This window comes from Borostomias antarcticus (assembly GCF_949987555.1).
Source record: "Borostomias antarcticus genome assembly, chromosome: 7".
NCBI classification, from domain to species: Eukaryota; Metazoa; Chordata; class Actinopteri; order Stomiiformes; family Stomiidae; genus Borostomias; species Borostomias antarcticus.
The window spans coordinates 4,438,246-4,452,167 of record NC_140240.1 but is presented as its reverse complement, the minus strand read 5'-3'; the positions used below and the strand labels follow the sequence as shown (position 1 = coordinate 4,452,167).

The window sequence follows — 13,922 nt, the reverse complement described above, 5'->3', positions numbered from 1 at the left end:
CATGAACCTTTTATGTAGGTTGCATTTAGGTGTGCAAGGAACGTTCTTACTTAAGTTCTTAAGTACTTACTACGTACTTACAAAAAAAATCCCTGAATCTTCTTAAGTTCTCCTCAGATTAAAATGGAATGTTTTCATGATATGGAGGTTGCATTTAGGTTTAAGAAGAACATTTTAGGTGCATGTGTGTGCATGTGTTTAGGTTCATACAGTAGCCCTGGCTGCTCCTCATGGTCATTGTTTGACCTTATCTGTAACACAAAAATAGTACAGTAGTTACTGTATATTCTACACATCTACCCAAGCACTGTGTACCTTCAATGGCACTGGATTGTCATTGGTCAGATAGTAGAAAAATGTACATTTTTTTATGAAAAAGTTCACTTTAAGAGTACAAGTGAGAACACATTTTAATTAACAGATCCCTGCTTTGTCAGCCTAAACACAGTAAAATTGCAGTATTTTCTGATTAATCAGAAAACATATAGTAGAAATCTACATTCTAATTAGACAATTTAAGGGGAAATTACTGTATAATTGTAATTTATCTTTAACAGTGTAGTAAGCTTGAAGAAGCTAATAAAGTAAATTATAAAGTTATAACATGCTTGCCTTTTGATGATTTTTCATCCTGTTTTATTTATTTAACATAGTAAAATAAGAACGTTCTGGTGACAGTTTGATTAGTTGTAACCAACTTTCTAATGTTCCAGAACGTGTTGGAAGGTTCCAATAAAGAAAAAAAAAGGTTCTTGAAAAATAAAATAAACCAAGAACCTTGAACAAATATTACAGACATTCTGTATTAATTGCATTCCTTCAGCAGTGCACATTTAAATGTGTGCTTTATGTTCCCATCAGAGAGACTCACAAAACAGTTTGTGCATTATTCAGTTTTTTCTTCTGAATATGGTACAGTAATTGTACTTCAAGGAAGGTGCATTTGAGGTCTGTAACTGCATAGAGAAAGCCAGTGCATTGCCATTTATCCTCAATGGGAGTTCTTTGTTTCAAAGATGGGCATACTTTCATTTAGGCTATGGTAAGCATTGACCAACTGGTAGCCATAGACTTGATAGGAGTCAAACTGGTCTTGGGGATTGTGAGTTGTTTGGTAATGGGACTGTCATTCCATGACTTTCAGTCATAATGAACCAAAGCCTGCTTGTCTGTATAAAACAGTGCACACATGTAGAAGGGATCGGCCAGGCATCAGTGCATGTGTGGTTAACAAAGAACCCTAGAGCATGTTTGTGACAATAAGACATTCACGGTTCTAGGGCCTGGTAGACTCCACCCATCAGACAAAAATGCAGCTTGAAGCTGCAGGTGCCTCCTCCCATAGGCTTGGTCACACACCTGTTTCAAAGTGTGCGCCTGTTCTTCTAGGGCCTTATTTTGGGAGTGTGAGTGTACCCAAGCCCTCAAACCATAACTGTGAAGCAGACCTAATTTACCCTGGCAGCCAGCTTGTGAGTCTGTGTGTGTGTGTGTGTGTGTGTGTGTGTGTGTGTGTGTGTGTGTGTGTGTGTGTGGTTGGGTGCATGCGTGCACGTGTGTGTGTGTGTGTGTGTGTGTGTGGGTGGGTGCATGCGTGCGTACGTGCATGTGTGTGTGTGTGCGTGTGTGTGTAGGTGCATGCTTGCATGTGTGTGTGCGTGTGTGTGTGCGTATGTGGTGATAATATGACCTCTGACTCAGTCTTTACTTAATACTTTCATATAATAGTTGACACAGACGAGCGGTCCATTCCCCTGGTCTGGCCTGTGTGTCCTGCAGCTGCAGCCCCAGGCCATCCTGAGTGATCTCCGTTAAAGGGGCCAACAGGCTATTAACCCCAGCGTCAATAACTCAAAGGTTCAGCCTCGGTTATGAACCCATTCCAGTGGCAGTCATAAACACTGGCCTTATTATAGCCAAAGCAGACAGTGCCACTCAACTCCATAACAAAAGGTCCCTTGAAGTCGGCATTGACCAACTGGTAGCCATAGACTTGATAGGAGTCATACTTTATGTTTTAAGGAACGTTTCATACCTGAAAACCCTGATGTTCCCTGGTAGCATTGTCAGAATTTTTGAGTGTAGATGCTATTCATTGATCACACGCACGCACACACACACACACACACACACACACACACACACACACACACACACACACACACACAAACACACACACAAACACACGCGCGCACACACACACACACACACACAGATGCTCTCACCTACAGTACCATAGGGTGGAGACAGCATTTTCATCTGATCAGGTGGCTAACGGAGGTATGATAGCATTAATGTAACAAACGACAGTCAGGACAGATAATTTGATTCATGGCAGGAAGCAGTGATGTCACCTCTCCCTCTCTCGAGGGCTGGGGTGTTTACTCTGCACCCTCAGGTGCAGTGAATGAGACGTCGCTAGGCAACCACAGTTCCAGTGGCTGCTGTCTGTGGCACTCAAGCGGGAGCTTATGTGGACTTAACTACAAGAGACAGCAGCACTACCGTGGACTAGGGAGGGGAATTATCAAAGAAAATATTGGACTGGACAGAGGCACAAAGGGCAGGAGAGTCTGGCACACTAGAAACACACTGACATGGCCCGTCAATCCATCAACACTAGGCCTAGTAGTAGTAGTGATGCACCCGAATACAGATGTTATTCGGAAAGGCACAGATAATGCGATGGAAACTGATTTTTTTTTTCTATCCGAAGTTACTCGTTATTATTCAGGTGGAAAAAACATGTGCATCATCTGCATTAGCATATTATTTGGTGAGTGAATCCTGAGACGCCGTGCTAATCCGATAGGAGAGCACTGGCAATGGCTACAGCTAGGCTGTAGGAAGGACACATTTTTACTCAACCTTGTCAGATAAAGTTGAATGGCCATTCCGTTTTGGTAGGTATGGATTTGAAAGCGCGTTCCACGGGCAGACTTTATATCCATTGCAGTAAGGTTGTGGGGAAAAAACATGGCTAGAGCCATAATAACTTGTGGTAGGCCTACTGCATTGCACATTTTGCAGCGCACTTCATTCATGTCCAAACTCAGTTTTGCTCGCTTCATGTTGTCGTCTGACTTGCAAATTTTGCTAGTCATGTGATTGTGACAGCTCTCTTCTGTTGGATTTAAGAGTTGTTTTTCCCCCCATTTCCGGTGATGGGTTATGCACTTAAATTAAAAAATGGACCGTTTTAAGTGATAAGATTAATGGGTTAGAATTCTTATCAGCGGTTATCGGTTAAACGGTAACGGTTAACTGTTAACATCCTTACAGGACTGCAGGATAAATATTGAGAGAGAAGAAACGAAAGATGGAGATGAGAGAGACCAGATAAGGAGAGACAAGAGGGAGAGAGACAGAAAGGCAGGTAATTGAGAACTCATCTTCCTTGCCTCTGGAGTCACAGAATCTGTAGTTTTTAATATAGTTTTATATATGTGTTAATTTCATCTATAGAGTGGTGAGGTGATCTCGCCAATTTGTAGGCTAGCATGTCTGCTAATGTTGGATGTAGTCCAAAATCAAATTAAAGTATTGTGTAGCCTATTGTACACACAATGGCTGTCCAAAAAGGTTCGCTTAACTCTTTAGCGCTAGGCACCAGGGCAGTGGTCATTGCTTTTTTTTCCAGTTGAATAAAGTTAAACTTTGTGGCAAAAGTTATGACACCCTAATGGCTGTCCTTTTTCTTTAGAACAGATTCTATAAGTAAAGTATGAGGATGTGGAAATATATATTCAGAACTAATTATGCCAATATTGAATCAATTTGATGCCTTTAAGGCTCAAATTTTGCATTTCCAATGATTAGGTTAGAAAATATGATTTAACGCAACGTCCGGTATAAACCACGTCCCCTTCCAGTTTCTATCTGAATAAAGATAGCCTAGTTCTGTTGGTTGAACAGATACAGATAATGGCATCTCGGTGCATCCCTAGAGGCTTCCCAGTACCTGAGCGACATTGAGTTGATGTGCTCAGTCAGATCCTGTAAACAATGTTTTCTACTGAAGAAGATTATTTCTGGACCTCAAGGTGTCCCTCGAGGTTTGATAGGCAAGAGCACAGGTGTAGTGTATACAGATGTATACGGAGTATACCATTTCTTTATCCATGGACCCACAGTATACCCACTTTTTTAGTCAGATAGCCACCACTAAACACCTGGGCGAGAGTCTAGTCTGTGACAAAAAGGTCCCAGAGACCAATGCACTTATGTGATTTTAATGCAAACGTGCAAGCTGGAGCATCAAATTACAAAGATACTCTACATTTAGAACAGCACCCCTTTACTGGAAACAACTCTTATCACACATTTCTGGGTTTGCTACCATCATTGCCTCTCTACTCACTATTCTGGCTTAATCTTGAATATAGGCTATGCCTGCGTTAACCCCCTCACATTCTTCATGAAGACAGCTCTTATTTTAACAGTTTTTAGGCAGACAGGTCTATATCAATTCTATAGGCCTACAGCAAAAACACATTTGTTACATATTCATGGCAGCACCGATCTCCCTCACTATTTAAACTCACATTTTGATAGGTACCTCATAAGGAATGGAATGTGCAGACTAAAATGGCCTTCCTGTGAAGTCATAATCCTCCTGTCCCTTCCGGTCTCAACAGGCTTGCTGAGGATCACCTACAGAACATGTATCTATTAGGGGTGTAGCCTGGAAGCCAGACCTCCTCGCAGAAAAGGTTGTCTAGCTTCCAGGCTATGAATTACGTGAGGTGATACTGCCACCCAGCGGAGAACAGCATCAGCAAGTGGATCTTGAAAATTGAGACCAGTCAGATCTGCAGGAGAGGTTCATACAAAATAGAGGTAGGTCCTATTGTTCAGTATGTAATCATACATTTAAAGGGCAGGGAGCACAGCCATCTAGTGGACTGATTTACCAGTTCTTAGTGTTTGGATTATTTGGGCAACTGCTGACCGCATCCACAGGTGACAGCATGAGGTTTTGAGTTCAAGCCCTGGATGATGCAGAATAAACATGCTAATGTCCACTCAGGCATTGTACTGTGTGGATTTGAGACACATGATTTAAAATATGTTAACTTTTTCCTCTTCGTCCTCCTTCTTCTTCCTCCACAAGATGCCCGGCCCCGACTCAGTGCTGCGCAGCAGCTAGAATTACATAATGAAACCACAATGACCGTTAAAAAAATAATTTATTAAAATCTTCTGATGGGGAAAACCTCAATGGCAAGAGTTTTCTATTTACTGTTATAATTAAAGATAATAATTTCAATCCAAATACAAAACCATAGTTGTTGAAACTTAGGGTAATATTTACATATGAACAAATGTCTGTGCAAATTGTATAGGTAATGGGAGACATACTATGATGCTGATATTCCCCTTACTTTGATTTCTCTGTGAGACAAATAACAGGCAAATAACCAAACATCAGCAGTCTACAGTATCTGGAAGAAAAGCACCATGGAGCTCTGACAGAGGCTGACCAATATGACATCAGAAGGACAGAGAATGCTGATTGGAAGACACAATAATCTTATCAGTCTCATTTATACCATCCTCAGAATGTCAAGAAACACAGCAGCACATCTTGTTATAAAAGATACAAATGTTGAATGAGGGTGAAAAGGCTTCCACTAGATTCAGGTAGATTGAGTATTGATTGTGGGTGCAATAATACATGCAGTCCTTAAATGACAAATCAAATGTAAGTTCCCTCATGTGCTGTGGGGAATCGTGTCCATGAAAATCGAATGAATCAGTGCAAATGCAATAGGACAGCAATACGGATATGACAGAATTAAGGGATCACCAAATCGACAGGACTTAGCCGTGTCTCGTTATTGATTTGCTGCTACTAAATAACTGGTTTTCCATGCAACACGCTGTTCAACAAACATAAATCACAAATAACAAAGCGGAGGTTTGAGGTGATTGTAAAACATACCAGACATCGAATTAAGATGAGCTTAACCAAATACAGAAAGATAAAGTTCAGAGATTAGTAAGTGTTGCAAGGTTATTGTTGCTTTGATGTTCATCAAGATTGCAACTCAGTAGAGTTAACACTAAATCAGATGCTAATAGATTCAATATAATTAAATATGGTCTAAGATCACAACAATAGCCATTATATAAAAACTATTTTAATTATTTGTTTTCTTTATACAATGTTTTACATATAAAGATAATTATAAAAATGCATTGACTGTATCAATCTAAACGATCATATTTGTACAGAAGGTAATTCAAAATATTACAAAACCAGCTATATAATATATATATTTATTTCTTTAAACTTTGTTTTAAAGGGGATTCTAAAAGAGAATGTAAAAGTACTAATTCAAAAAAAGTTATTAAAAATGCTAGAACATGAGAGAGTGTCCCATGATTGCTCTATGGGTAGGTGCTTAGGTATTTTTGAGGAAGGCGGCAAAAAGCCATGGGTGAGATAGGAAAAATAGAACAACTTGTGCAAGTCCTACATGGTAGTCAAGGTTCCATCTGGTGCATTCAATTCCATTCCAATATGGCTTCCTTAACTGGAAAACCAATCCAGAGTGGACGGGAGGACATTAATGTGGTGAGAGAGGCAGGTCTCTTCCCACCCAGGTGTCACACCACCCCCACCCCCCTCTGCTCTCCCTATTTGAGGAAGCCCCTATACAGGAGGTGGGAGAGACTGGTGTCTCTCTCGTTCTCCAGGCAGAAGAGCAGATCTCTGAGGTTGACCCGTGTGATGCGCTGACGGATGAGCTGCCTGGATGCTGCTGATCTAGGGCTACCCGACATGGGACCCGAGCCTGGGCCCTGGAGGGAGGGAGGGAAGGAGTTACAGGATAGTGTGAGAAAATGGCTGCCATAGGAGTTTCATAGTCACAGTGTGTATGGGGAGAGGCCATACGATGTGAACTCAGCCCAGGCTAGGGTGACGTAGACGGTGTTACCTCAGCTCCAGCAGAAGAGGCTGCAGACCCCAGCTTCCTCTTCTTCCTGGGGCCGATGGCTGCCAGAGCTGTCAGGTTGGCGTCCCTCTGTCTCATCTGAGCCAGCTCCTGCTGCTGCATCTGAACACACACATGTAAGCTAGGGCTGGGTATTGATTCGAATTTCAAGAATCGATTCGATTCCAATTCACAAGGTGATTATCACGATTATCACGATTCAATTCGATTCGATTCAATATCGATTCGGTTAGTGTTACTAAAACCTTTTTTTGCTGTAACCTTAATTACATGACTGCCAAGTTATGCAACACATCAATACTGATTTCCAAAAATGAATGAATCATTGAATTAATGAATTAACTATTAATTCCTTCATTTATTCATTCATTCATTAAATAAAAGATCGATTTTGGGATTCATGAATCGATTCTGACTCATTTTCAGAATCGATTAATCGATTTTTTAAACCCAGCCCTAATGTACACGCACATCATTTCCGCATTTTGCCCACCAGGGATCAATTAAGTGCTACATACCCTATAACAAGTAACACAAGCACACACAACCATAAAACACACATAAAAGGCACGTCCTTCTTGGACCTAACAGTTAGGACCCCAGACTTGCACCCCCGTCTCTCCTACCTCTTTGGCCTTCTGTTTTAACCTCAGCTGCTCTGGGTCTTCTTGTCGAGCTCGCGACTGAAAAGGCCACAGGACAGGGGTCAGCGGTCACAGAGGGACATGCTATATGAAACACGGCGCTCGAAATGGTTCACTTTCACCTCTCACCACTAGAGGGCTCCAACACCCACACATTCCAACAGCAGAGAGCAAAAGCAACTGTCCAGTCTTGTAGCAATAAATCTCCACGGTAGTTTATGGGGCCTGGCACTAAGAATGAAATGTGAGGCTGCTGTTAAAGCGACAGTACCTTTGCAGCCTTCATCAGGATCTCTCTCTCCTGCTCCTCCTTCCTCTGCTTCTCCACCTGGTCCAGCTGCTCAAAGAACTTGAGCTGCACCCGTACGTCACTGGTCTGCTCGTACCGACTGTCCTCCTACAAGGGTTGTCAGCAACTATCACTCCATTTGGCCATCCGGTATAAGATGATATCAAAACATTGTAGACATCACCACCACATTGACAAAGCATGGATTTGACCTAGTATGGCGACTGTGAACTGACCTTGAAGTTGATGTTCCTCTGCTGGGCCACCTCGGAGACCTCCTCCAGGAGGTTCTGGAGCCTCTGCTGGGTGGCGTGGGACACAAAGGTCACCACCTCTGGTCCGAGGTCCATCACACCAAACTTCTTACCTGGAGTGGAGAGATACCCAGTCGACATAGCTTTTAACAGCCAACAGAAGACCTAAGATAAGAGCTGCGGTGTGTGTGTGTGTGTGTGTGTGTGTGTGTGTGTGTGTGTGTGTGTGTGTGTGTGTGTGTGTGTGCGTGCGTGCTCTCGTATTGTGGGCTGGACAGTATTACCGGTAACAGCGGTGTTGTGATGGATTTATAAGTTGGTGGGAAAAAAATCCACACCATGACATCCCTAGTGTGTGTGTGTGTGTGTGTGAGAGAGAGAGAGAGAGAGAGAGAGAGAGAAAGAGAAAGAAAGTGTGCGTGTGTGTGTGTAAGCCTCACCTATCTCCAGAAAGAGAGAGAAAGTGTGTGTGGGTATGTGTGTGTAAGCCTCACCTATCTCCAGAAAGAGAGAGAAAGTGTGTGTGGGTATGTGTGTGTAAGCCTCACCTATCTCCAGAAAGAGAGAGAGAAAGTGTGTGTGGGTGTGTGTGTGTAAGCCTCACCTATCTCCAGTATTCTCCTCTGCAGTGTGGAGGCGTAGAGAAAGGCCTCCTCCTTACAGGACCGCGTCACCGCCCCCACCACCTCAGAGTTGGTTGCTAGGATACGGGCACTCTCTTCAGACAGGTTGACCCCAGCCATGGACGCCACGTCATTGATGTCGTCATCGTCCCTAGACACGCGGACGCACACAACAGCGCATACGGTCGGCTAGCTAGGCCACAACAGCAAAGTCCCGGGTCTCCTTTGATAAACGTGGCGTAGCTGACCTGAACGTGCCTGCGCCAGCCTCCTTCAGCCTATTCTTCTGAGCCGCAGCGGCCAGGGAAGCGGCGCCGGGTACCGGCTTGGAGCCGGGCAACATTCCGGGTCTTACCACTGGCACTGAGGGAGAGCAGAGAGACAGGGACAGATCTGGTGATTTCCTTTGGATTACCGGCCAATCCCAGTCTGGTGTCGGTGTGTTCCCGCAGACCCACGCGCTCGCTCACCTGCCTGCAGCTGTTTGACCTGCAGCTGAGGCGGGCCTAGCGCGACGCGGTTTGGGGCCGGACCCCTCAGTGTGACCACGGGGGCCGTCGCCTGGGGAGGCCGCACCATCGCCCCCTGCTGCTGAGCGGGGAGCGCCTGAGGGGTTAAAGGTCAGGGGTCATGATAGGGACGGAAGAATTAACTCAACCTATGGGGTACAATATTCTATACAAGACGAAAATGGCTTGCACCTGCTTGCTGATGACAGGCTGGAGGTGGGGTCTGGTGGCTGGGGCAGCGGGGTGCAGGGCTGGGCCACCCAGGACCCCGGCGGGGGCGGGGGTGCCAGTGGCCGGCTGGTGGCTCTGCTGGATGAAGGCTGCAGAGTCTGGGGTGAGCTGCCTCAGGACTGGGAGACTTCTCTGGAGGTGGAACACACAGGGCACGTACGGTAGATCAACATTAGGAATCCTTACTGTTTGTTTTCTGTCTCATTGGTCGCCACGGTGGGCGAGGCTTGCAGACCTGCAAACTCTGGAGTAGTGAAAAAGGTGACGACAACTAAAACCCTCTAGATTCACTGAAACTACCATGGTTAACATAAAAAAAAGGTGACTGTAGCCAAAAGGTGACAAGTTTGCAGGTCTGGGCTTGGTGTAATTCAGAGGCACGGTGGCAGTGGCGTAGCTGCGCTGCGCACCTTGAGGAAAGTCACGAGGTTAGGCTGAGGCGAGGAGTTCAGCTCTCTGTATAACCTGCTGGTGAAGTCCTCGGCTTCAAGTTTTCCCTCCTGACAGAAATGGCGAGAGCACAGGACGTCGTATTAAATGACAACATGAATTGTTCTGTCTGTTTCTGTAGAAAGTAAGAACCAACAGTTGAGATTATTAAAACCACTGTCCATACCGGTATCTTTTTTTTTTTTGGTTCATAAAGTATGAACTTCTACCGTGCTTCCTGTGATGGTGTCAGCAGCGGGTATTCAGTGACAGACCTACCACACGACGCACGTCCACTCACCAGCAGGTCTTTGACCAGGTCTCTGACGTTGGCCGCCGTCTCTGAGGACTGCTTCCCGCTGGACGCCAGCTTGATTAACGTCGACAGGAAGTTCTTGCATTTCTTCACGTTCTCCATGGTCTCCTATAGCAGCGCGATGCATATTCCGCCATTAGTGTACATTCAGACATCCGTCCCGTGTGTTGACTGGAGCGTCAGAGTGCTGTTGGAGCAGAGCAGTGGTTCCCGAGGAGACACAGCCCTAGCCCTGATCCCATAGGGCAAAACACATGGGAACTGGTTGAACCCCAGTTGCTCACCGTTGCCAAGGTGACAGTGGTCCCAGTTGACGGGGCGACCGCCCTGGGGCTCGCGCTGGGTAGTGCTGCACCAATGGGGCTCTGGGAGGGGGAAAAAACTGTGAACATACCTAATCATAGCGAGTGTCGTACCAATAAAGTCCTTTATTGGTTGTACAACAATCAGCAACAAGGTAGCCACTGTAATCAAAATCCTAAGAAATTGTATAGGGTTCTATTACTGGTTGTAAAGAAAAGGTTACTCACTGAACAGCAGGTACAGTAGGCTACTTGGGCATTAGGAAGCCTGTTGTTTATAGACTGGGGAGTCTACAGCACAGTAGCTACAGCTAAAGAGTGCTACAGCGCAATGCTTTAACCACACTGGCCAGTTCTGCCAGACAGACTTTCTGAGAAAGAATGGAGTGAGAGTCAGACAACTTGGTCCTGGGATAAACCAGGCTTTCACTAGAACCACTAGCCGTGATAATCAGTGTGTGGGAGAATGTGCTGTTTGCACTCAAGAGGACAGACACACAGGAAGCACTCGCATGCACAATCCTTAACTCTTTTTCTTGCGCTCTCCCTCGCTCACACACACAGTCACGCGCAGGCGCACACATGCACACACGCGCGCACACACACACAAACACACACACACACACACACACACACACACACACAAGCTTGTCTAGGTGACAGCTGCAGAATATTACCTGCAGAACAGGTGGTCTCTGGTGCGTTGCGGTGACAGGGGCAGAGGTGGGGGCCGGGGATCCCTGCCTGATGATGGTGGGGGTCACTTGGCTGCCGAGGGTGGGGGTACCAGGCACCTGGGAAGGAACAAAGTATGCTGTGTGATCTGATAGACCCAACAGAACCGGGCCATCAACACTCTAGGACCAATATATATTTTTTTTTTTAAATCGATCCTGTTCTGGCATCTTGACTTAAGTGTTTTCTGGTTTTGGTGACAAAATCTAGACGGGGTTGCTGAGGATTCCTTACCTGGGCCGAGGTGATCTGTATTTGAGGAGAGCCTGCGGGGGTGGCAGGACGAGGGCCCGTGGCCCCCTGGGCCTGCATCTGAGCCAGGGTCTGCTGATGGATCATCAGCAGCTGCCCAGTCTCACTGCGTACCAGGACCACACCTGGGTCAAACACAACAGACAAGCGGTGTGAACACAGCTGTGCAGGCCAAGGAAGAGAGCTGGGTAGGGGTTTGAGGCCAAGATTAGTACCTCTTCAACATTGTCACTGTTAAATTAACCTTCTTGACAGAGCAACAGTTTTGCCAGCCCGCATCTGCCGGTATTTACATTCACATTTCAGTCATTTACAGCAGACGCTTATCTGGGAAGGGCGCGAGGAGTGCCACAATACCACTGTGATTTGACAAGGAACACTCGTCCTTTAGGGACCCAGCTGACAAAAGGTCCAGATCGGATTTAGTGAGTCACGCTGTAATCTCCATGCAAATTGATCTGACCGGGACTATCTCAAGACTGCTTAACAAACAGCAAGCGTCCTTAGTCCACAGAGATCTCTGAGGAACATGCCGAGTACAGGCTCTGAATTCAGGCAGGGCAAAAAGTGGAGTTCGAACTGGGGACACAGCAGACCCAGAGACCACATAGGCCAGTGGTTACTATTGAACGTGTGCTTAACCCTAACAATTTTCATATCGCATCCCAATAGTTTTATCTGAACATGGGGTAATTACACAAGCTGTGGACATCGCTATACTTGCTGATATAGTGCGTGTTTCTGGTGCGCGAAAGATGATGGAGCGAGAGGGATGGAGAAGAGCGTGTGCACATGACAGTTGCGCAATAGCTTTCTACAAAGAAGCGAAAGTTTGGGGATTACCATGCTTCTGCTTATGTAGGGATTTCCTTGTCAATGTTTTTCCTGTTTTGTTCGTGCGCTGCACGATGGGGCTCATTTATAATCCTGAATAGCAATATGCATTCATTTTTCAACATGAAGTCAGCAATGCAGTAGTAGTTATAGTTCTTTGTAAACTTGTAAACAAGAACTCCTTATCTTGCTAGATGTGTGTTTTGTATCGTTGCTCATTATGGCAGAAGTAGCTTAAGTGAACGACGTACCTGGGGGAAGCTGGATGTTCTGAACGTTGGGCTGACTAGGGGAGCTCTGTGGGGGCCGTGGGGCCAACACCTGCGACGCAATGGCTCGGATCCCGCCCTGGCTGGCAGCTGCTGTCACCGCCGTGGAAGTCCTTGGTGCGCTTTGCAAGGACGGGTTTATGATTATTCCCGGTGTAAAGTTGTCTGTGTTTGTGACGACATCAGGTGTGAGAGCCTGCGGTGCAGTCTGTATGATTGTTTTAGGTGCCTCTGCCTTGATGATCTGCGGCCCCGCACTGACAGACACAGGGGCAGGTGGCTGGCCATTGTTTAAAAGTGTTTGTAAGCCCATGCATGGCGCAGTCGTGGAGAGTTGGCTCGCTGCATTGACAGGTCCCGTATTATTGTTCCCATTCAAAGTTGTGCCCGATCCCACTATTTGCACAGACGGCCTAGCGAGTGTTACGGTAGATCCACTTCCCAAACTTGCAACCTGAGATGAAGTGACAGCATTCTGTGGGTTCGTATAAGACGTCTGAATGACAGTGCTTGATGAGAGAGGCATTGTCGCATTAGACAACCTTGGTCCATTGTTGACAACTGTGACAGCAGTCACGGCACTGCTATCGCTCGCGCTACTAATGCAATTACTTGACACTGCCGTCCCAGTGAGAGGGGACGCGCTTCCTGAATTGTGAGAGTTTATTATATTGGCTCCATTCAAAGTGTGTACTGAAGATGCGCCTACTTTACCCCCGTGATTGGGGAGAGGAGTAACAGGGGCAGTAGCGACTGTCTTGCTTTGGCCGTGTCCTGTCGATGAGTCCGACTCAGCCGATGATGCATCCATAGCTGAACCCTGAGAACCCTTTGCCCTCCAGTCCGTTATGGAGTGGAAACAGGCGTGAGACTGTGACAACCGCTAAATTCTATCTGGGAAATAATTTGTGTTTGCTTTCGTTTACACTTAAAAAGTAAAAAGCAAGCAAAACAACGTTAGTAACACGGCATACCTGCCTTTGCAATCTCTTGAGCAAGTCCCAGTTTGCTCTGGACATTACCTAGCATTACTCCTTGTCCCGGAACAAGCGTGATTAGCGCCTGTTTGCCCCCTAACCCCAGGGTTTCTGTGAACCGAGCTCAAAAACTCGGACTCAAGAGACCCCACAAGACTGAATACTTTGTCGTCCACCTCTGTATTTAAGAAGACCTCTTCCAGCAGATCGGAGCCTGTCGCCATCTTCACACTGCTTCGAGCTGAGTGGATTTGCAAACTGACGTACGCCTGCGCACAAGAGACAGAACGTCACCC

General features: G+C 45.9%; 1 protein-coding gene across 1 annotated transcript; it reads right to left on the bottom strand.

The window, feature by feature from the left end:
• Nucleotides 1-4,910: 4,910 nt before the first annotated feature.
• LOC311311300 (transcription initiation factor TFIID subunit 4-like) lies at nt 4,911-13,423 on the bottom strand. The gene is made up of 16 exons (XM_084440980.1): nt 12,632-13,423; nt 11,529-11,671; nt 11,237-11,353; nt 10,788-10,850; nt 10,542-10,622; nt 10,243-10,365; nt 9,923-10,012; nt 9,474-9,644; nt 9,243-9,378; nt 9,012-9,135; nt 8,754-8,923; nt 8,132-8,262; nt 7,878-8,003; nt 7,589-7,645; nt 6,945-7,064; nt 4,911-6,807 (listed from the first exon to the last, which is right to left on the bottom strand). Exons 1-16 carry the CDS (start codon nt 13,173-13,175, stop codon nt 6,643-6,645), a joined length of 2,361 nt encoding a protein of 786 aa, XP_084297106.1. The 5' UTR covers nt 13,176-13,423; the 3' UTR covers nt 4,911-6,642.
• Nucleotides 13,424-13,922: the final 499 nt, after the last annotated feature.